Source organism: Gekko japonicus, unplaced genomic scaffold (genome assembly GCF_001447785.1).
Source record: "Gekko japonicus isolate JY-2015 unplaced genomic scaffold, Gekko_japonicus_V1.1 scaffold239, whole genome shotgun sequence".
In the NCBI taxonomy this organism is placed as follows: Eukaryota; Metazoa; Chordata; class Lepidosauria; order Squamata; family Gekkonidae; genus Gekko; species Gekko japonicus.
Genome location: NW_015163611.1, coordinates 1,272,226 through 1,294,590, shown reverse-complemented (window position 1 = coordinate 1,294,590; position 22,365 = coordinate 1,272,226). Strand labels below are relative to the sequence as shown.

The 22,365-nt window shown below is 41.6% G+C and overlaps 1 protein-coding gene across 1 annotated transcript in view; it reads left to right on the top strand.

Annotated features, from left to right (window-relative positions):
• ATAD2B (ATPase family, AAA domain containing 2B) overlaps nucleotides 1-22,365 on the top strand; it is a 94,157-nt gene that overhangs the window by 5,444 nt on the left and 66,348 nt on the right. The window contains exons 3-12 of the mRNA XM_015407334.1: nucleotides 7,671-7,717; nucleotides 9,103-9,256; nucleotides 10,971-11,073; nucleotides 12,242-12,350; nucleotides 13,168-13,284; nucleotides 14,047-14,122; nucleotides 14,570-14,668; nucleotides 19,388-19,499; nucleotides 19,877-19,992; nucleotides 21,183-21,357. Coding sequence (XP_015262820.1) covers nucleotides 7,671-7,717; nucleotides 9,103-9,256; nucleotides 10,971-11,073; nucleotides 12,242-12,350; nucleotides 13,168-13,284; nucleotides 14,047-14,122; nucleotides 14,570-14,668; nucleotides 19,388-19,499; nucleotides 19,877-19,992; nucleotides 21,183-21,357 — 1,108 coding nt within the window. The remainder of the gene's footprint in view (nucleotides 1-7,670; nucleotides 7,718-9,102; nucleotides 9,257-10,970; nucleotides 11,074-12,241; nucleotides 12,351-13,167; nucleotides 13,285-14,046; nucleotides 14,123-14,569; nucleotides 14,669-19,387; nucleotides 19,500-19,876; nucleotides 19,993-21,182; nucleotides 21,358-22,365) is intronic.

Sequence of the window (22,365 nt, the reverse complement as noted above, 5' to 3'; positions counted from 1 at the left end):
TTCTGGTAATTTCAAATTGTCTTTTTTATCCAAAATATCCTGGTATCTTAACAATTCTTCTCCCACATATACATTAGGTAAGGTAAATGCCTCTAAAGGTATAATCAGTCTTGGTCTTTTAGTATAAAAAATTTTATGTATAGGAAAACCTTTAATAATGCTGCTCTCAACCAATGTTGCTTAAAATATTTTTGAGGGCCTGCTTTTTTATACCACAAAAAAGCATTCCATCTTAGCAGTAAATCTAATGCTGCAGCTCTATAATACAATAACCAGTTCGGTACTCCAAACCCTCCTCTTTCTTTTACATCATGTAGCATTTTCAATCTTATTCGTGCCCTTTTCCCTTGCCATATAAACTTGGATGTCATCTGGTCTAATTCTTCAAACAAGTTTTGTAATACAGGAATAGTTTGAAATAAGAACATCCATCTAGGTAAAATGTTCATTTTTATTGTAGCGATTCTTCCCATCATGGAAAGTTGCAGATTTCTCCAGTTGTACAAATCTTGTTTAGTTTTTTGTAGCAGTGCTTTATAGTTGTCTTCATAGAGTGCACTACATTTGTTTGTAACCATAATTCCTAGATATTTAGGTTTTTTTACAATCTGACATCTTGTGATTTCTTGTAACTTCTCTTTTTGTTTATCTTCCAAGTTCTTAGTTATAATTTTGGTTTTCTCTACATTTATTTTGAAGCCCACCACTGCTCCATACTCTTCAATCTTATCCATCAATGCTCCTGCTGCTTCTGTTGGGTTTTCAAGTTTGCTTTTCGATGGGATACTCTGGAGGGTGTGATCTTTACTTTTTAGAAACAGAGATTTAGGCTTAACTCAGTTCAGAAGGTGAGAGATTTCTTAGAAAGATTTGATAGCTGGAGGACATGCAAATGGAAAGTCCAACAAAACCTACACAAGAACAGCAACAGGAACTGGGAAAGGATGACACTGAATTAGGTGCTACCTATACCATCTAAATTTTAAATTTATTCTTTAACTTTTGACCAGAATATGGATTACAACTGTTTATCATGGAATATCAATGAAGCAAATGTCCTTCAAGAGAAAGAAAATATTCTATTATTTGAAAAAGTTAAAACAGGACATTATTTGTTTACAAGAAACTCATATTAGAAAAAAAGATATACAAATTTGGTGTATAGGTTTTGGGTGAAGAATTTATCTCAGCAGGCATTAAAAAGAGAATTGGAATTGTTTAGTATATTAAATCTCATCTAAAACCAGAATTGGTTCTGACTGATGATCATTGCAGATTTGTGGGTGTAGGTCAACTTACATGGGGTAAAAACTTTGGTGGTTGGGACTCTGTGCCCTACATGATGATAAAACAGTGTTTTATGAAAGACTCGTGGAAAGTTTAATAGATTTACCCTATGAAAGCTGGTACTTGATGGGGGATTGGATTGGAGCAGTTTCCCCACAAATGGACAGGACTGCTGAGAAAAATATTAAAATGCTTCAAGGTAAACTACCAAAAATTTTCTTTGATTTGATGGACATTCTGGGGTTGATTGATTTATAGAAACAGAAAAATGATAATTCAGAAGTATACACACACACACACACACACACACACACCCCGTTTTCCCGAAAATAAGACCTACCCCAAAAATAAGCCCTAGCAGGATTTCTATGCATTTGTGGTATAAGCCCTAGTGTGTCTTCTTGAGAAAAAATAAATATAAGACAGTGTCTTATTTTCGGGGAAACACGGTATCTCAGAAAGACATAGATCTTTATCAAGAATAGACATGATTTTGACATCAAGAGACTTAGCTACCAAAGACTTCAGATCACAATCCTGTGATTATGGTTTATTAAAAAAAACCCCTAGAACTTTCAGATGGAGATTAAACAAAATATTGTTATAAAATGAAGCAATTATCGAAGGCAATTGAGGGGCAATGTTAGAACTGTATTAGATATTTGGGAAAACATAATGAAAAACAAGCTGCATTGATTTTCTTAGATGCAGAGAAGGCTTTTGATAATTTGAACTGGGCCATCCTGTTTAAAGTCTTGGAGGATATGGATTGTGGAGAAAATTGTATAAAAAGGGTAAAATTGATTTGTACCTCTCAGGCAGCACAAATAATTATTAGTGGAGATCTGACTAAAGAGGAACATGACAAAGTTGCCCACTGTCACCTCTTTTGTTCTTGTTCTTGAAATATTGAATGGAGATACAAGAGAAGATGAAATAATGGGAGGTATAAAGATTAAAAAAGAATCTTATAAGTTAAGAGCCTTTGCAGATGACCTGATGCTGGTCTTGGAAGATCCGTTAAAGGGAATTGAAACTTTAATGGCCAAACTGAAAGCATTTGGTAAAGTAGTGGGCATTAAGGTCGATAAAGAGAAGACTAAGATGTTACCAAAAATATGAAAATACAAGATCAAAGAAAACTGATAAAACAAGTTTTAAAACGGAAAAGAAGGTAAAGTACTTGAGTATCACTTTGACAAATATGAATTGTATGCTATTTCAAAATAACTATGTTAAGACTTGGAATGAAATTGAAAAAGATTTAAGATGTGACAAAGTTCAGCTGTCACTTATGGGGAGAATATCTGTGATTAAGATGAATGTTTTACCTAGAATGCTATTTTTGTTTCAGACAGTTCCTGTTTTGACAACAGAGCTGCAATTTAAACAATGGCAGAAAGATATATCTAGATTTGTATGGCCAGGATGCAAGACATGAGGAGGATTAGGTTTACTTGATTTGAAATTTTATTTTGTGGCTGCTTGTTTAGTGTGGATGAAAGAATGGATTTCATTAAAAAATAGTTGATTATTGGTGTTAAAAGGAAATGATTTGAGATGTGGGTGGCATGAATACCTGTTGTACAACCAAGCAAAGGTTCATGTAGAATTTAATAACCACTATGGTAGACATCCCATTTTGACAGTATGTAATAAATATAAACCTAGGATCTGTCTGAAAATCCCTCTGCGGCTGTCACCACAAAAAGCTCACTTTAGAAGAAAAATGACAAATTTGTATAAATGTTTAACATACTGTGATATGTTAGAATTTTTGCAAGGAGTATATAAAATAAAATCAAGAGAAGATTTGATAACAGAAGGATATGCTTGAGTCTGAAACTGCGGCTGTCACCGTCACCACAAAAAGCTAGAAGAAAAATGACAAATTTGTATAAATGTTTAACATACTGTGATATGTTAGAATTTTTGCAAGGAGTATATAAAATAAAATCAAGAGAAGATTTGATAACAGAAGGATATGCTTGCCAATGGTTTTCTTACTTGCAAATCTTAGGCTGCGGTCACACGGAACATTAGCCACGCTAGAGAGACGGAAGATAGGCGGATTTTCCGGGCGCGATCTCACCGCCATATCTGGGAAGCGTAGAGCTCCCATGGCTCACCCGAGGCTTCCCGCCGAAGATGTGGGGTAAAAAACTAGTACCGCCCAGGTACTAGTTTCTGGTAACCGCGGGGCAAGGGCGGGCATCTGATCGCGTTTCTGGTGGCATCCGGCGCCCGCCCATGTCCCCTTGCAAAAAGGGTTTTTCCCCCCAAGTCTCCATGGATGCGCACAAGCACCCAACGGAGCATGCTTTGGTGTACAGAAAAAAACAAACCCGTTAGCCGCACCGCGCCGCTTCTTTGCCGCTCCGCAGGATTGTCCTGTGATCGGCACCTCCCCCCTACCCATGGGACCTCCACGGAACCTCCACGGGACATCTGCTTGCGCAACTGCGCGTTATTTTGCTCCGGGGCAAACAGCCACGCCTCCCCCCCCGCGATATCCGGCCCGTGTGACCGGGGCCTTAGAAAGGTTTAAGGTAGACAAAACTTTTGAGCAATCTAAGACTGAATTTGAGACAGAACTATGTACAAATGATGAACATGTTATTGCCAAATTGTATAAACTCTGGTTGAAATTTGAGACAGAGGAAGAGCAAGTGAAAAACGCTATGAAAAAATGGGCCAAAATTTTCGATATGATATACAAATGGAACAATGGGAAAATATGTGGCTAAAGGGTTGAAATTTACATTGTTCTAGTCTTAAAGAGAACTTTTATAAGATGATGTACCTTTGGTATATGTCTCTGTTGAAATTGGCCAAAATGTTTTAAGGTACTTTGAGTTTATGTTGGAAATGTGAGCAACATGAAAGATCATTTTAGCATATGTGGTGGACTTGTAAGAAAGCAAAGATTTTTTGAATACAAATACAGTTATTAATTCAGAAGATTTTAAAGATTAATATACAATTGAAACCAGAGTCCTGTCTTTTGGGATTTACGGACACTCATCTGGAAAGAAGGCTTTGTTGTTATATATGACGGCAGCAAGGTTATTATATGTACAAAAGTGGAAGAGTCCGATGTTGCCAACAACGAAGGAGTGGTGGGTGAAGGTGGTGGAACTTGCAGTGATGGCTAAACTTACTTCATTGATTAGACAAAAGACAATAAATTCCTTTATTGATCATTGGAAACACCTTATAGACTTTTTGCATGAAACATAATAATGACTGGATGATGTGTGGGTTTGGTGAATAAGGAATTTAGACAATTGAAAAAAGAGAGCTTTTCTTTGTCAACATAGAGTAAGACAATATTTTGTAATAATACTAACATTTGTTGCAGAGAAAATTGGAAGCCTCCTTTTATTTTATATAGCTTTTCCCTCTCTTCTTTGGTCTGTTATTTGATAAAATCATAGGAATTGAAACTTTAATGGCCAAACTGAAAGAATTTGGTACAGTAGTGGGCATTAAGGTCAATAAAGAGAAGCCTAAGATGTTACCAAAAATATAAAAATACAAGATCAAACAAAACTGATAAAACAAGTTTTAAAACTGAAAAGAAGGTAAAGTACTTGAGTATCACTTTGACAAATATGAATTGTATGCTATTTCAAAATAACTATGTTAAGACTTGGAATTAAATTGAAAAAGATTTGTTAAGATGTGACAAAGTTCAGCTGTCACTTATGGGGAGAATATCTGTGATTAAGATGAATGTTTTACCTAGAATGCTATTTTTGTTTCAAACAGTTCCTGTTTTGACAACAGAGCTGCAATTTAAACAATGGCAGAAAGATATATCTAGATTTGTATGGCCAGGATGCAAGAAAAGAGGAGGATTAGGTTTACTTGATTTGAAATTTTATTTTGTGGCTGCTTGTTTAGTGTGGATGAAAGAATGGATTAATGTTTAGACGAAAACTGGTCTGATTTAATTTCAACCTGTTGGTTCTGGTCCAACCTTCTGGGGCAACAGAAAACAACTCCCTGCCACTTTAAGATGGTAATCATATCACCTCTCAGTTATTCTTTCTTTAAATAAAACTTTAATCACCCTAAAAAATAAAGCAATAAAAGAGAGTCAGAACTGAGCTCTTATTACGCAAGTTCATTGTCCTTTTTGTAGAATTGTTTTAAGTTCAAACGTTGGGCTGACTAGTCACTTCCCCCATTTTTGGCAACAGTCCTCTCCATTTGTCTCCTGATAGCTGTAAGTCTGCCTTGTACAGTTTGATGGGTTTTAAATCAGTTCTCCAAGAGGTGTGGGTGGGGTCAAGCCAGCCACTATGCTCAGCAACATCTGAAGCCATTCTCTAGTCTAAAGAGTCTTCCTTTCATCAGAGGAAGAGCAACTTGAGTTGGAGAAAAGCTCCTTAGGCTGGAGGAAGGCTTCATACATTGTCGAGCAGATCCACCCCAGTGTGTTTCTGTAATGGCCTCTTGGTCCTCTTTTTTTCACCATTTGACTATTTCTTTAAGGGTATCCCCGAACAAGTGCACAGCTGAAGATATCGGCATGTTGATCGGTTTAAGTTCAGTGAACAAAGGGTGGGGTGCTGCTTTGGGGAGAAGGAAATCAGTCACCAGTTTCCAGCAAGCTGCAAAAGCTTTTGCCATTCTGAATGCCGTTGCTTCATCACAGCCACAACGTTTGGCAAGTCCATGCTGCATGATTGTCTGCAGTGTTCTGGCCAGTGGTGACGGTGTTGGCATTTGTACATTTCTGGTGCTCAGTGTACATTTTTATACGTGCATCTGAAATATCTTGGTAAAAATTCCAGCAACCCTATAAAGCAAACCAGTGTTACTATCCCCATATTATAGGAGGGTTGGCTTAATCTGTGAAAACGAACAATGGACTGGATTCAGCTTCGGCATTCAGAAATGCTGTTGTAGTCTGTACTGCGTGGGAACAGTGAAGCTAAATCCAAGTTTGCAAAAGACCTTGTGCCTCCTCTTTGAAAAACAAAAGCAACAGAATTGCCGTTAAACCTGTCTCTTTATAGCATTCTTGCACAAGCATTAGTGGAGCAGTGCTAGCAGTTCTTTTCCGTTTGCTCATGATTTCTCATAGTGCGCAGCTGGTACTATTTGGGCTTAGAGCTACGTCTCTTTTCACAGTCCCATTCTGTGGCCCAGTGCTGTACATCTAAACTGCAAGCTAGCTTTCCGGCAGATAATCTGGATGCAGTTTTGATGATTGGGAATCAAGAAGGGCGACCAACATGTGATTTAGAAGGGAAGAGGGATGATGTCAATAAAGGCAGTGTTTGGGATCTGCCATATGCCAGCTGCTGTCATTGGGGGCCTAACTACCTATTACAAAGACCATGTGTCCACCCTGGGCTTGTCCATCCTGGGCCTGTTGGCTGGATGTGCTGTGAAAGTTCTGTGCTCAGAATTTAATTCCAAAGCATAGAAAGGAACTGCTTCGGTTTGAGACTATGATTTGTGGGAAGAGGGTTGTTAAGCCTTTCCCACCCATGTCATTTTCCAGAGGGAGTCATTGTTTGTCCCATTGTGGAAACCTGCATGTATCCCTTAGTACACAGAAGCTTCCCCAGTGGGGCAAATACAGATGCCTGGGGCCATTTTGGATTGGTTAAGTGGCATGCAGGAAGTTAAGGTCACTTGTTCCTGTGCATGCCTGGGAATTCAGTTCTGAGCACATAACTCCCAGAGCATGTCTGATTGATATATCTGGGATGGACACATAGAGGGAGATGAGGACTTTGTAATGTGCAGTTAGGCTTTTAGCCAAAACAAAGGAGTGTTGTTTGTGTCTCCCCCGATGTGTGTTCAAAAGAACTGTGTCGTAGTCTCCCAAAAAAACTAGTCCTGTTTGACTGTTTCATTTACAAAGAATATTAGAGGTTTATCAAGATATTCGGTTCCAAAATACTTGATGTGTTGATCAGGCACCAAAATAACTCCAGTCTGTGATGTTCTGAGCTGATTAACAGGGCTCTGTTATTAACTTCGCTCTTGGCCCAGCTGTTTGCTAGCGTATGGTCTTCATTCTGTATTTTCATTCTAGAAAGGCTGAATGTGCAGTAAATATATTAAGAGATGTAATACTCCTCAATACATTCCCCTATAATTAAACCACTGTAATTCACATAGTTGTATTACACACACGCGCGTGCGTGCTCTAGTTCCTCATCTGTAAAGCCGAAAATGTGATCTATTTTTCACAGCCTTTCGTGAGGAAGAATAAGATCAGTAGTGAATTACTTTTGTATTAGGCCTTCGTGAAATTATTGATTATGTTCAGTGTTTAACATTTTGGAACCACTTTTATACAAGTATTGTGTGAATTGAAGGTTAATATATGTTGCAAATAATATTTAATTATTTCTTAGGTTAACTTCTCAGTCTGGTGCTACCTTACCAAATGGGCGTAGTTTATGTAAGTACTTTGTATTTGATTGGTGTTAGTTATAGTTCTCCTCCAGAGGCATTTTGGTGTGTTGGGTTTTTCAGCACCTCCTTTCGTTCATTGTCTGCAGTGTATTATTTTGTCACATACACACAAAAAAGGCCACTCATAAGATTTCCCTTTAGTATCTTTTGCTCTGCTTTTTGGTTGTTATTTCACACACTGACAATTAGGATCATAAGAGCAAGAGCCCAGTAATAAAGATTAACCAAATATGTGGCAGGGTATGAGCTTTTGTGAGTCACTGCTCATTTCTTCAGATACAGCTAGAATGGGAGTCCATCTATCCTATTTATTAGAAAGCGGGGTGATTTTGAATGACAATAGTAGGCGTAATTGGATTTAGGTGAGATATGCAGAGGGGTAAGACTTGGTAATGAGACAGGAAACCTAGGTTTTGATTCAGTCCAGGCGGATGCATTGTCTTGAGCTTCATTATCAGTTGCAATTCAGCAGTTATTAGGATCATATATTTTCTAAGAAAAGCTAGAAAAATGGGTAGGAGAAGGTTGGGACTAAGAGATATATATATAGGTATATTGAAATATATTAAAAAAAACGGGGGGAGATGTGGGAATTATCTCTGAAAGTATGCATGTTACTAGACCTTCTGTAGACTATTAGCCAACTGTGGCCCTCATCTGCAGATAGCTAAATCCGCAGATCAGGGCCACACGGAAGCTCAACAGATTTTTCTTCAAGGTTGGGGTACTCACCAGGTTTGCAGAAAAATCTGAAATCTACATTAAAGTATATAGAGGGGTTTAAATCCCCCCAATTATATTTGCATCACCTGTGCACATGCAGACGATGCTCTTACCTGTTCAGTACGGAGCCACTGCAGCGCGGCCTGGTGGTGGACATTGGCAGCCGTGGCTGCCATGGCCTTAGTATTGAAGGACATCGGCAGCCACACCAGCCTGGCCGTGGTGGCGGAGGACATCTAGGAGTTACTGTGGCTTGGCCGCGGTGGAGAATGCCTGACCAGGCACACCAGGCCTGGCCACAACGGAGGAGGACAACTGGGAGTTGCTGTGGTGGAGGAAGACTCCCGGCAGCTGCTGCAGTCCAGCCACGGTGGCAGAGGATACCTGGCAGCCACGCAGGGCTCAGCTGCGACTGAGGAGGATGCCAGTAGCTGTGCTGAGCAGTGGCAGAGGAGAATGCCAGGCTAATTCCCCTCCCCCACGGAGCCATAAGGAGAATTCCCCCCCACTTGTCAGAATCCAGTGTCAGAGAAATGATGCTGCAAGGAATAAAGACACCAAGCGTCTACCTAGTCTGTGGTTATGTTCTTTGTATTTTCCTTTTGTATTTAATCCCTGCAGATTAAAATAATAACTTGAATCTTTCAGCTCTCAAAAGCTGTTCCCTTCGAGGGGAGAAAAAGGGAGACGGGGACCATGCTTGTATAAATGGAGGCAGAGAAATCAGAAAAAGTTGTCGATCCAGAAAAAACAGATTTGAAAGTTTGAATCAGAGTTTGCTGTTTGACCAGCTAGTAAACAGGTATGTGGGGATAGTCTAATAACATGAATAATTTCCAGATTAAATCCCTGTTCTGCAAATGTTTTTGGTGTCTTCTTTGGGGTACTTAAATTTTTCCTTGTTTAATAGGAATTCCTTGAGCTTTCTCATCTTCCGCTGGTTGTTTGCCAAGCTCTTTGACATATATTCTTTTAGCAGCCTGTAGATTTAATGCTTTCAAATCTTTAGGCTCCAATCTTTATTATTAATGCTAGTGTCACTGATGAAAGCAGGTAGTTTATCTTCATTCCATGTATGGTCTTTAAAGAAAGGAACTGTTGTGAACATAAATTACTTCTCCCAGTACTCTTTGAAATTATACCCACTAAAGCCCAAAGTCTAGATTTACAAAATGAAGCTTTTGAGTAGTTGGGGAAGTATAGGTAAAGGTTTCCCTTACTCGAAAGCCAGTCGAATCTGACCCTAGGGGGCAGTGCTCATCTCCGTTTCCAAGCCAAAGAGCCAGCGCTGTCCAAAGACGTTTCCGTGGTCATGTGGCTAGCCTGACTAGACGCCAAGGTGCACGGAACGCTGTTACCTTCCCACCGAAGCGGTACCTATTTATCTACTTGCAGTTTCTTGCTTTCGAACTGCTAGGTTGGCAGGAGCTGGGACCAGAGATGTGAGCTCACTCCATCATGTGGCACTCGGGTCTCGAACTGCTGAACTGCCAACCTTCTGGTCTGCAGTTCAGTGTCTTAACCACTTGAGCCACCGCAGCCCTGTTGGGGATGTATACATGTGTGCAATGGGTGAGGTTGGTTAGAGAAATAGGTCAAGACCAGTCAGCAGGCTATTTTAGCCCCCCTTTTAAGTTTCTGTATTTTCTATAGCTATAACTTGAGTGGGTTCTTATAAGGATCCATAAACTTGCAGTTTTCTGCACTTGTAGATTCCCACCTCCTTAGATAACTGAGGCTCAGAATAGTCCCACGTTTTTCAGGACCTTCACCTTCGTACTCTTAGGTTGGCTAGTATTAGCTGCTGCTTTTGGTTTCTGTTTAACCTGTGGGGAATTGCGGTTAGGATTTTTGCTAGGACTTGGTCCCTACTCTGTCTTAAGTCAGTGGGAGGCCTGAGCGAATCAAAGTTTCTCAGCCTGATCTCCCCTGTCGGATGTTTAAGAGGATAAAATGAGTGAGAGGAGAGATACAGCCTCTGAGCTCTTTGGAAGAGGAAAGGGCATAGTAAAATATGATTAATAATTACCAAGCATGTGTCTGCCTGCGTTTCACTCTTTTTGCTTTTTTCCCCAGTCTGGTTTTGTTCTGTGGTTGGGCAATATCCTGGTAAAAAACGTGGGTAGAACAGTTTTTAATGACAGTTACTTTGACATCCAGCACCTTGGGGTAATTCACACTTGGTCCTGGCTAGTAAACAGTTGTCTCCCTGTCACTTACGTCACTTCTTTACCCTTCTCTAAAAGTTGGGTTGCAGTTGGCATTCTGTGAATTGACCTGTGCTTGTTTCAGTGCACCGAAGCCAAGAATCATGTTAGTTCTTCAGCAGAGAACTTTCACTTTGTCAGAACAAGTTTTGGCCCTTTGCTTTCCCCCCCCCCTGCACACCTGTGGAGCTCTGTTTCATTAGGCTCTGAATCATGTCTGTGCTTGGCTGATAAGTACCTTAACACGGTACTGTTATGAAATGTATGTGGTTTGCTATTTTATTTCATATTAAGACTTAAATGTTTCAGTACTGCCGAAGCTGTTCTTCAAGAAATGGACAATATTAACATCAGACGGAATAGGCGATCTGGAGAGGTGGAAAGATTGCGCATGTGGACAGATACGGAATTTGTAAGTTCAAATTGGTCATTCGTGCTATGCAGTACTTAAAAAGTATTGCCAATCGTAAAACATCAACAAGTTAATTTCTAATAATATAGTGTATTCGATTCATTTGTGAACAGCACGCCATTGAGATAACAGTTTTAGCAATGGGAGAGAGCACGTTTGACACATACGAGAGTGAAAATAGGATTCCTTTCATAATGGAAATAACAATTGCCAACAGCAGCAATGTAACATCTGGAGAAGAAAATTGGCAGGGAATCCGGCATAGTCAGCTATTCGACTGACCCATTTGTCAAGCTGTGCTGCTTGCAAGGGCGACGCCAGCTTTGGTGCTGTGCGTGTAGCCCCTTGCCTATTATTGTGGATAAAAGAGTTCCGATACATATAATTGTCCTGGTGATCTCTTAAGGAAACATCAAGCATGTAACTCCACATCTAAAAGCCTGTCAGAGGGACCAAAAAGTGTTTCAGTGTTACCCGCCAGCTTATGTGTTCAGCAAAATTCAGACAACTTTTGAAACGTCATGGCAATTGGGTAACTTAAGTAAATGCCAGCTTGTGAGGCAGCGAGACTTCCTCTATTACGAGTTGGCTGTTCTGCAGTGCTCCCCTCCCCCCAGTAATTCTTTTGGTTGCTAGGAAATGCTGCACCTGAGTAATGGAATCTCCCCATCTCTCGTTTACTTCTGTGGTCCCAATTCCTGTGGCGGTGACATTCTGTACACCACACTGCTATATGTTGGCAAGTCCGGAGAATATGAACATGCCAATTTGATGGGTGCATTGCCGTTTTGTTACCCTGCAGTGTTGATTGTGACCTTTGTGGTGTGGCTATGTACTCAAGTGCCAGAGTCATGTTATGAAATAAAAAATTTGTGTGGTACACACTTGTATGTCTAGTTATATAACAGTGTGTGTGTGTACACACACATCTGTAAAGATTCTAAATAGTTTGGTTGACTACCATTTGCTTTGTGTTGTGAAGAGAAGGAAGGCAAAAATATACAATATTATAATTTTTTTGCTTGTTTCAGAATCACTTTTTTCTTTTATCTACCCTTCCCCCTTTCACTAGATATTATCCAGTTAGCTATGTGTTCCGGAAAACACTGTGCATCCTATTGTTCATAATTCAGGTTATTGAACATGATGCAGATTATTCTTATTCTAGGAAAACATGGATATGTATTCACGTGTAAAAAGGAGGAGGAAATCGCTGAGGAGAAATAGCTATGGAATCCAGAACCATCATGAAGTGTCCACTGAAGGGGAAGAAGAAGGTAATGATGACAGAGGTTAGCTAGTTTTGGTATATGCTGTTGAAAGTGACTATGCAAAGAAGGCAATATATGAATTCTAAAATGTCAACACACAGATGTTGATATGGTCAAATTATATCTATCCCAGGGAATGAAATAATACCCTTGTTGCATCAGTATTCAGTTAACCTCCTAAAGCTGATTGCCTTGTCCATTTGATTTTAAATCCTGTTATCACCCATTACAAAAATTTATCCTGGTATATTAAGCAGAATAACATTTGAGCTAGAATATTAACATTTTATAAAAGCAAATTGTTTATAAAATTGTGGTGGGAAGTGCCATCAGGTAGCAGCTAACGTGGCGATCCCGTAGGCAGGGTTCCCTCTAAGCTGAGTTAGCGTGAGCTAGCTCACAGTTTTGTAGCCTCTGGCTCACACATTTGCGTCTCAGCTCAGGAAGGATGACTCCGGAGCAAACTAATTTATGCAATAGCCAAATCGCTTGCTCACAACTTTAATGCCAGTAACTCACAAAATAGAATTTTTGCTCACAAGACTCCACAGCTTAGAGGGAACACTGCCCGTAGGGTTTTCGAGGCATGGGATGAACAGAGGTGGTTTGCCATTGCCTGCCTCTGCGAAGCAGTCTTGAGCTTGGTGGTCTCCCATCCAAGTACCAACCAGAGCTGACCCTGCTTAGCTTCCAAGATCTGACCAGGTTGGGCAACCCTGGGCCATTTGGGTCAGGGCTTGAAAAATTAGGAGACTTTTAAAAGATGCAACAGAAGAGCTGTCTTTAAAATTGTTTACTATTTCTATGGGCTTTTTCTTTTTAGAATCGCAAGAAGAAGATGGAGATATTGAAGCAGAGGAGGCAGAGGGGGAAGAAAACGATCGTCCCTATAATCTGAGACAAAGAAAAACAGTGGAAAGATATCAGGCACCCCCTATTGGTAAGAGAGTGAGCGAGCTAAAATCTGATTTCCTTCGTAATAGATACAGCCTGTTGTAGCTGTATTTCTAACATTTGGTCAGCTTAACTTTACTAGTGCCATATATTTCTAAGGCTGCTCCAACTCTCTGTTTTGCTAGTTGACTTGTATCTCAGATTTTCATCTGTGGATCAGTGTCTCTGATTCAGCAGCAGAGAAACCTCAACCACCCCACCCTTCATCTGGTGAAAAATAATGCTAATATCAGTGTTTCTTCACCTGTATGCCTTGGGAGTGTACAGTGGGTGGGATTCTGTTAGGCAACTCTGTGGAGTTGTGACTTGCTCAGTGAAAACTGCATAGGAATGATGTGTTTTGCTTCTGGCTTCTCTGTACATTGGGGTGAGGAGATGGTTTTGGATTGACATGATTCCTACTTTTTCCCATTGCAAAGAACTTGGAGATCTCACTTACTTTACCCTGTACTTATCTGCAAGATTATCTGCAGTAGCCTAAGGGTAGGATGTATGTATTTGACTGTGTAAATATTTTGGATGCTATCCCCTGGAAATGACACATACTTAGAAATCATTTGGACTTGAGGTAACAGAGGAGATTGCAGATAATAGGAAGATGCTGGAGCTTGACTTGCTTACATAAATATCTGGCTTGTGAGTTTTATCATGTTACTTAATAGTAAGGACTTGTATAAGTCGCTAACAGAATTCTATGAAACATTCTCCAATACATTGTAAATCAGTTTGTAAATCTTGTGTTATTCAGTGCCCGCTCACCAGAAGAAAAGGGAAAATGCATTGTTTGACATTCATAGGTCTCCTGCTAGAAGAAGCCATATCAGGTAAATAACCCATTTTCCATATATGTTTTCTTAGTTTTGGGGTTCTTAGAAAGAATTTCTTGCTTAGAAAATTGCTTAGTTAAGCAATTGCATAAAAATAAAAAGATAAGCAGAGACAGTTTGATGCTTTTATTTTGTTAGTTAAAATAAAGAGGGTGAATGTTTTATTGCATGGTAGTAATGCTGAGAGGTCCTATTCTGGTTCTCCCCCATTGTGCGTTGCATATTTTCCTTCTGATATATAAAGTGTTCCTTGGGCTATCAGACTTCTTTAAAAAAGAAAGTATGAAGGCAAGCTTTCTTAACAGGCTGTTTGCCGCCCGTGCTCTTTAAGAAACTGAAGACAGCATAATCTTTAAGATTTGAGTGTTTTACTGCCATTTACTTGTTAGCCAGGGACAACGGAGTACATGCTGTTCCTCAGTGAAATGTTTTTTGTTTCCATAGGAGGAAAAAGCACGCCATTCATAGCAGTGATACAACCTCATCAGATGAAGAACGCTTTGAAAGAAGAAAATCTAAGAGCATGGCAAGAGCAAGGAACAGGTACGGAATGTTCTGCAGCTTTCAAAATTAACTTTGAAAAACAGTGAGGGGAGGAGTTGATTCTGTGAGTCTAACTGGTCACATTTTTTTCATTCATAATGATATACAAAGCTTTTTATGTTGAGTCAAGACTATTGGACCATCTAACTCAGTAATATTGAATCTGACTGGGAACTTTATTTGTATTTATTTATTTATTAGTATTTTTGCCTCGCCCTCCCCGCGAGCGGGCTCAGGGCGGCTTACAAGACGGCAACAGTGCCCACATATAAAACAAGATTAAAACAGAATAAAATAATTGAATCACAAAAGTAAGGTGCTCAATAAAGAACAAGATGATTTTCCAACGGTAAATGCCGGATCTTTCATTGGAGGTAAATAGTGTCCTGTAGCTGGTACGTGGCCAGTCCAGTGGTACCCGCCCAGTGTGGTATCATGGCAGATCTTCAAGGGCCGTCCTCTTACCCAGTTGTTACCCATGCCGTTGTTGGTGGTGGTAGTGGCGGCGCCTATGTAAAAGCCTGGTGGAAGAGCTCCATCTTGCAGGCCCTGCGGAACTGTATGAGGTCCCGCAGGGCCCTGATCTCCTCCGGGAGCTCATTCCACCAGGTAGGAGCCGCCACTGAAAAGGATCTGGCCCTAGCTGTGGCAAGCCTTGCCCCCCGGCGGCCTGGAATCACCAGGCGATGTTGAGTCCCCGACCGAAGTGCTCTTGAGGGTACGTATGGGGAAAGGGAGTCCCTTAGGTATGTCAGACCCTGGCCATATAGGGGTTTAAAGGTAAGCACCAGCACTTTGAAACGGATCCGGTATGCTATTGGCAGCCAGTGCAGTGCTTTCATCCCAGGCTGGATGTGCTCCCACTTGGGGAGGCCCGTCAACAGCCGGGCCGCCGCATTCTGCACAAGCTGCAGCTTCCAGATATGTGACAAAAAACAGCCCCATGTAGAGAGCGTTACAGTAGTCTAGCCTCGAGGTGACCGTTGCATGGATCACTGTAGCCAGGTCATCGTAGTTGAGGAAGGGAGCCAACTGCCGCACCAGCCTAAGATGGTAAAAGGCCGATTTGACAGTGGCTGCCACCTGGGCCTTCATAGTTAAGGAGGGATCCAGGAGCACTCCCAAACTCCTAACCTCCGACGCTGGCACCAGAGGTGCCCCATCAAAGATCGGGAGAGGGATCCCCAACCTCGGACTGACCTGATTCAAGCACAGGACCTTCGTCTTCACTAGGTTTAGTTTCAGCCAACTCAGCCTGACCCACCCAGCCATGGCCTGTAGGGCCCGGCTCAAGTCGTCTGGGTCAGAGCCCGACTGGCCACCCAACATCAGATAGAGCTGGGTGTCATCCGCATATTGATGACACCCCAGCCCATACCTTCAGGCAATCTGGGCAAGGGGGCGCATGTAGATGTTAAACAACATCGGGGAAAGCACCGCCCCCTGAGGCACACCACATTCAAGCGGGTGCCTCTGGGACAGCTGTTCCCCTAGTGCCACCCTCTATCCCCGACCTTGGAGAAAAGAGGCAAGCCATTGAAGGGCGAGCCCCTGAATCCCCACGTCGGCGAGGCGGTGGGTCAGCAGCTGATGGTCGACCATGTTGAACGTGGCCCATAGATCTAACAACAACAGCGTCGCCACACCGCCCCGATCCAGATGCCTCCGGAGGTCGTCAGTAAGGGCAACCAGTACTGTCTCCATCCCATGACCCGGGCGAAAGCCGGACTGGAATGAATCAAGGATAGAAGTGTCATCCATAAATCTCTGTAGCTGTGTCGCCACCACCCTCTCAATCAATTTGCCCAGATAGGGCAAATTGGACGCCGGCTGATAGTTGGCCAATTCAGCCGGGTCCAGAGATGGTTTTTTCAAGAAAGGACAGACCATCGCCTCCTTGAGTGCCTCCGGGAACCGCCCCTCTGTGAGGAACTTGTTGACAGTCTCCCTTAAGACACCCCGAAACCCCTCATGGCCCACTTTAATGAGCCAGGAAGGGCACGGATCAAGGCAGCATGTGGTTGGGTGCACAGATACGAGCAATCTGTCAACTTCTTCCAGACTGAGCAGGTTGAAGCATTCTAAACCCAGAGTCGAAGACGCGCAAGGGGCCTCAAGTTCGCTCACTGTTTCAACTGTGGAGGGGAGGTCACCGGGGAGCACCAAGACTTTGTCCGCGAAATAGCTCACAAAAGCCTCACAGACAATATCCAATTCCCTACTCTTTTGTCTGCCCTGTGGCAGAGCTGTCAAAGACCGAATTGCTCTAAACAATTGGGCTGGGCGTGAGCTCCCAGACGCAACTGTAGCTGCATAGAATTCTTTCTTAGCAGCCTTGACTGCCACCTCATAGGATCTCATAAACGTCCTATAAGAGGCTCTTGATACTTTGTCGCGGGCATGGTGCCACTGTTTCTTTAGCCGTCTCAGCTCCCGCTTCATAAGCCGCAACCCCTTGGTATACCAGGGGGCAAGCCTAGAGCGAGTGCGCAGAGGGCACCAGGGAGCGATCTCATCGATGGCTGTGGAGAGTCGGTTATGCCAATCCTTCACAAGCTCATCCAATGAGCCGCCGGGGGCATCGGATCCCGCAGAGTCATCTGAAGTCGTTCAGGGTCCATTTGGCTCTGCGGGCGAGCTAAAATCCGCTTGCCGCCTAAACAGGGTCGGGGTGAAACATTCAGATGAGCTTTCAGGGCATAGTGGTCCGACCATGGTACTGCTGCAGCAGTAATCCGGGCCACTGTAATCCCTGCCGCGAAGATCAAATCGATCGTGTGCCCAGCATGGTGCGTTTAAGAGTATCTGGTATGATTAGAACCATCATCTCCCACACAGTCCTGTCTAGGAATTAAGATCACAGGGAGAGGCTCTCCGGGCTGTCCCATCAACCAAAGAAGCTTGTCTGGTGGGTACACAATAAAGGGCCTTTTCAGTGTTGGGCCCATGATTATGGAATAATTAATAATTATTGTATGACAGTGTGTGTAGTACAGCCAGGAGATCCTAAGATTGTCTGGCAGCCAGAGGTTCTAAGCATTTTTAGCGTTATGCACCACTAGATGGCGAGCCAGACTTTGTTTTTAAGGCAAGAGACGTTTCAGAGCTGGTTTCCCATTGTCTGCCTCTGCGTCACGCCCCTGGTATTCCTTGGATGTCACCCATCCAAATACTAGCCAAGGCCAGCCCTGCTTGGCTTCTGAGATCTGATGAGCTCAGGCTAGCCTGGGCCATCCGGGTCAGGGTGCGATTACGGAATTGCCTCCCCAGGGAAGTGTGCCTGACCCCCCCTCTGTACTTTTAATCTTTAGGAGGCAGCTGAAGATGTTTTTGTTCAGGACGGCATTTGATTAGCTTAGTTTCCCCCCCGTTTATTGTAAATAGTGATTTTAATTCAGGGTTTTTATTCCATGTATTCTGCTTTTTATTCTGTTTATATTGTAAGTTGCCTTGAGGGTTCCAGAAGGCAGAAAGGGGGCTGATATTTTAAAGAAATGAATAGAAAGTATCCCCTTTTAAAATTTCATTTCCTCCTTCTGAGAAACAAATCTGCAAGTCTTTGTTTCCACACCAGTTTCTCTTCCTTGGTGGGGAGGAGCCATGGCATTCACTTTCCATGCAGAAGGTCCCAAGTTCAGTCTCCGGCATCTCTAGTTAAAAGACTCAGGTAGTTAGGTGATGTGAAAGACCTTGATTTGAGACCTTGGGCAGCTGCTGCAAGTCAGAGTTAGGCAACTGCAACACTGATGGACAAGGGGTGTGTTGCTCAGTATAGGGCACCTTCATGCGTTCTTCATGCCAATTCCCCCCCATTAAAACTAGCACATTTTTAGTGCGTTATTTTTGGGTCAGTTGTTTATACATTTTGTATAGCCAGTATATAGTGTTTAAAAAGTCACTAAGGCAGGAATAAAAACAAGGTAACCTGAATCCAGTGGTAATGTGCTCAATGAGGACAACATGGAAATGGCCCTAATGTAAATTACATTTTAAAAAAATTACGAGAAAAGGGAAAAAAAGGAAAAAAAGGCCCTGCTTTCTACTAAGTCCCAAGCTGAGTTTTTTTCCTTAACCTGTAGCCTTGAGAATCTTCTTAATTAAAGGCTATGGGGACTGAGCCTGGGATGTTGGAAAACATGTGGCTTAAACTCCCTAGGCCCTCTCTGGCAAGACATTTCTGTTCTATGGATTATGTGTATTCCGATGCAGGTAAAACCCATCTTGCTTATAGTGGATTTGTCTTTAGCTATCTGCATACAACCTTTCCTAACATACATTTCCTTTCTGATGTGTGAAGTGGCCTACTGAGTCAGATCGCTGGTCCGTCAAAGTCCGTAATGTCTACCACAGGTCTCAGCGTTAATACCAGGTTAAATTGTAACGTGAAAAACCATCTGGGAATATTGGGGTGCATCCAGCCGCCTGTGGACTTTGTGGAGCAGGGCTTTCCTATTTCCTCCTCCCAATGTAGTTTACGGCATTCCCTTCTTCTCAGTTATGTTCCTAGAGGTCAGTAGACCTCAGAAACAGCATTGGGGGTAAAGTGGGAGTGGGGAATCAACAACAGTTGCTTCCCCTCCCTCAAAGTCTTAAGTGCCTTTGATATTTGTGTGATTGGGTGTACATGGCATTCTCTGCACAGATGCATAACTTTCTTGGGTTGCAGCCTTGCTCAGCCTCAAACCAGATTCAGCCTTGTTTGGATTTTGTCTCAAGCAGATGTCTGCCTATGAACTTCAGAGCTGAAGACTTGGCCAGTGGAATCATTCGCGAGCGAGTGAAAGTTGGTGCAAGCTTGGCTGATGTAGATCCGATGATTCTCGACAAATCAGTATGCTCATTTTGTCTTTTTTATAATCTGTGCACCTAATAAAGGAAACAAGCTAACTGATCATAAAACTTGAGCTTAGACACACAATAAATACATTTAAGTTAAATAAGTATTAATTAAGTCAGTGCTTCCAGACTGCTTTTGTGCACTATTTATTGCAGGTGCTGGACCAGATTGGGTAATATTTGTTTTGCGAGTTGTTTTGAAGACACAGTAGCACACAATGGACAAAGGATACAATGAGATTTGACTTTACAGTTGTTCAAAACCAATATTTCATAACTCTTGTTAATCAGCCTGGTTTTGAGTTTGGCCTCTGACCCCAGTGCCAATTGAATGAGAAACCAGTAGAGCAAAAGTTGTTTCCTTTTCCCTAGGTGCGCTTTGACAGCATAGGTGGATTGAGCCATCACATTCATGCACTTAAGGAAATGGTTATATTTCCTCTTTTGTATCCTGAAATCTTTGAGAAATTCAAAATTCAGCCACCGAGGTAGGTATATTTATCATATGTAGTTTATTTGTATTGTATTTTTTCCTGAGCAAAACCTCAGTCTTGCTTTATAAAGCAGAAATCAGCAACTGACCATCTCTTTGCCACGTACAGCCTATAAGGTGTATGTACCTTCTATAGGCCCTCACCCAGACCTGTGAGCCTGGAGTACAGACAGTGGTTGCGAGACTAGCTGGCATGCTGAGTGAACCATCCCTCATTCTTTGAGGGAGCCATCTTGCAAAGCTAGTCACTCAGAGTTCTTGTTGCAAAGGATAGGGAAGAAAGGAAAGCAATAAACAGCAGGAACAGAGCGCTTGTTTTCTCTGTCGGATAGGGAAGAAAGGAAAGCAATAAACAGGAACAGAGCACTTGTTTTCTCTGTCTGCATATGTACGTTAAGCTCTTTGTGAAGGGTAAGTTTTTTAGATGTGATTTAAAAGCACAATAGCATCTTGGAGTAATGCTTCTGGCTTTGGAAAATAGCTATTGAATGGGTTTTTAAAAAATAAAGTCAAATGCAAAGAAATCAATGGAGATGAGATTTTAATTTGGTCATTCAGAGCCTTTAAAAGAATTTCAAGAAATTGTCAAGAAAAACTAGATATTTTGGTGACCTGATAAGTTTGTATAGGTGGGAGGTAGCCAGGACAAGACCTTTTTTTCTCTCTAAAAAAAGAAGTGAAATGGTTCAGTTCAGGCCTGCTAGTCTTTCTCATGTCATGCATTTGTTGGTCTTCTCTCCCCCCTGGTATTAGTAAACTACTGAAGGGACATTTATATAGGGGTTGGAGAAGTTGAGATATTTTAATCTTATAATGCAAAGTAGCATAATTTTTATCTCTGCAAACAATATTTGAACAATCTGATGTTGTTTTTTTAACTGACGGTTCTTTTATAGTGTGAAACAGCTAATTGACCTCATAAATTAGGCACTAGCAAGACATGAAAAACATGCTTTTGTTTTGTGTTCAAATAGACACAGCAAGATTTTTCTTAAGTAGTTTGAAATAAAGAGAAATTATAACTTTTTTTAAAAAGTTGTCTTTTTGTAGTTTTGTAGAATTTTGCATTTTTCCCGAAGCATTCTGAAAAGATGGGTGGTCATTTTCTCTAAGTGGGCGGGAAATACAAATACCATAAAAGACGCAAAGATACGGTGATTACAATGTTTGTCCATTTGTCTTCAGGGGCTGTTTGTTTTATGGTCCTCCTGGAACAGGTAAAACTTTGGTAGCTAGAGCTCTGGCCAATGAATGCACCCAAGGAGAGAGAAAGGTTGCGTTCTTTATGAGGAAAGGAGCAGACTGTCTCAGCAAATGGGTTGGTGAATCTGAACGGCAACTCCGACTCCTGTTTGACCAAGTTAGTATTCCAGATTTTAATTTGGTCATTCAGAGCATTTAAAAGAATTTCAAGAAATTTTCAAGAAACACTAGATATTTTGGTGACCTGATAAGTTTGTATAGGTGGGAGGTAGGCAGGACAAGAACTTTTTTTTTCTCTAAAAAAAGAAGTGAAACGGTTCAGTTCAGGCCTGCCAGTCTTTCTCTTGTCATGCATTTGTTGGTCTTCTCTCCCCCCTGGTATTAGTAAACTACTGAAGGGACATTTATATAGGGGTTGGAGAAGTTGAGATATTTTAATCTTATAATGCAAAGTAGCATAATTTTTATCTCTGCAAACAATATTTGGACAATCTGATGTTGTTTTTTTAACTGACGGTTCTTTTATAGTGTGAAACAGCTAATTGACCTCATAAATTAGGCACTAGCAAGACATGAAAAACATGCTTTTGTTTTGTGTTCAAATAGACACAGCAAGATTTTTCTTAAGTAGTTTGAAATAAAGAGAAATTATAACTTTTTTTAAAAAGTTGTCTTTTTGTAGTTTTGTAGAATTTTGCATTTTTCCCGAAGCATTCTGAAAAGATGGGTGGTCATTTTCTCTAAGTGGGCGGGAAATACAAATACCATAAAAGACGCAAAGATACGGTGATTACAATGTTTGTCCATTTGTCTTCAGGGGCTGTTTGTTTTATGGTCCTCCTGGAACAGGTAAAACTTTGGTAGCTAGAGCTCTGGCCAATGAATGCACCCAAGGAGAGAGAAAGGTTGCGTTCTTTATGAGGAAAGGAGCAGACTGTCTCAGCAAATGGGTTGGTGAATCTGAACGGCAACTCCGACTCCTGTTTGACCAAGTTAGTATTCCAGATTTGTCTTCAGTAGTTTCTTTTAGGGCTGAACGTGAACAGGGAGGGGAACCAAATCTTTCAATAATGGCTGAAAATGCCCTCCCCTTTGCAGTGTCCTGGGGGAGGAGGAGGGTTGGAAGTGAGTCAGAATCTTCACTCATTCTCAGAATAAGGGCAGT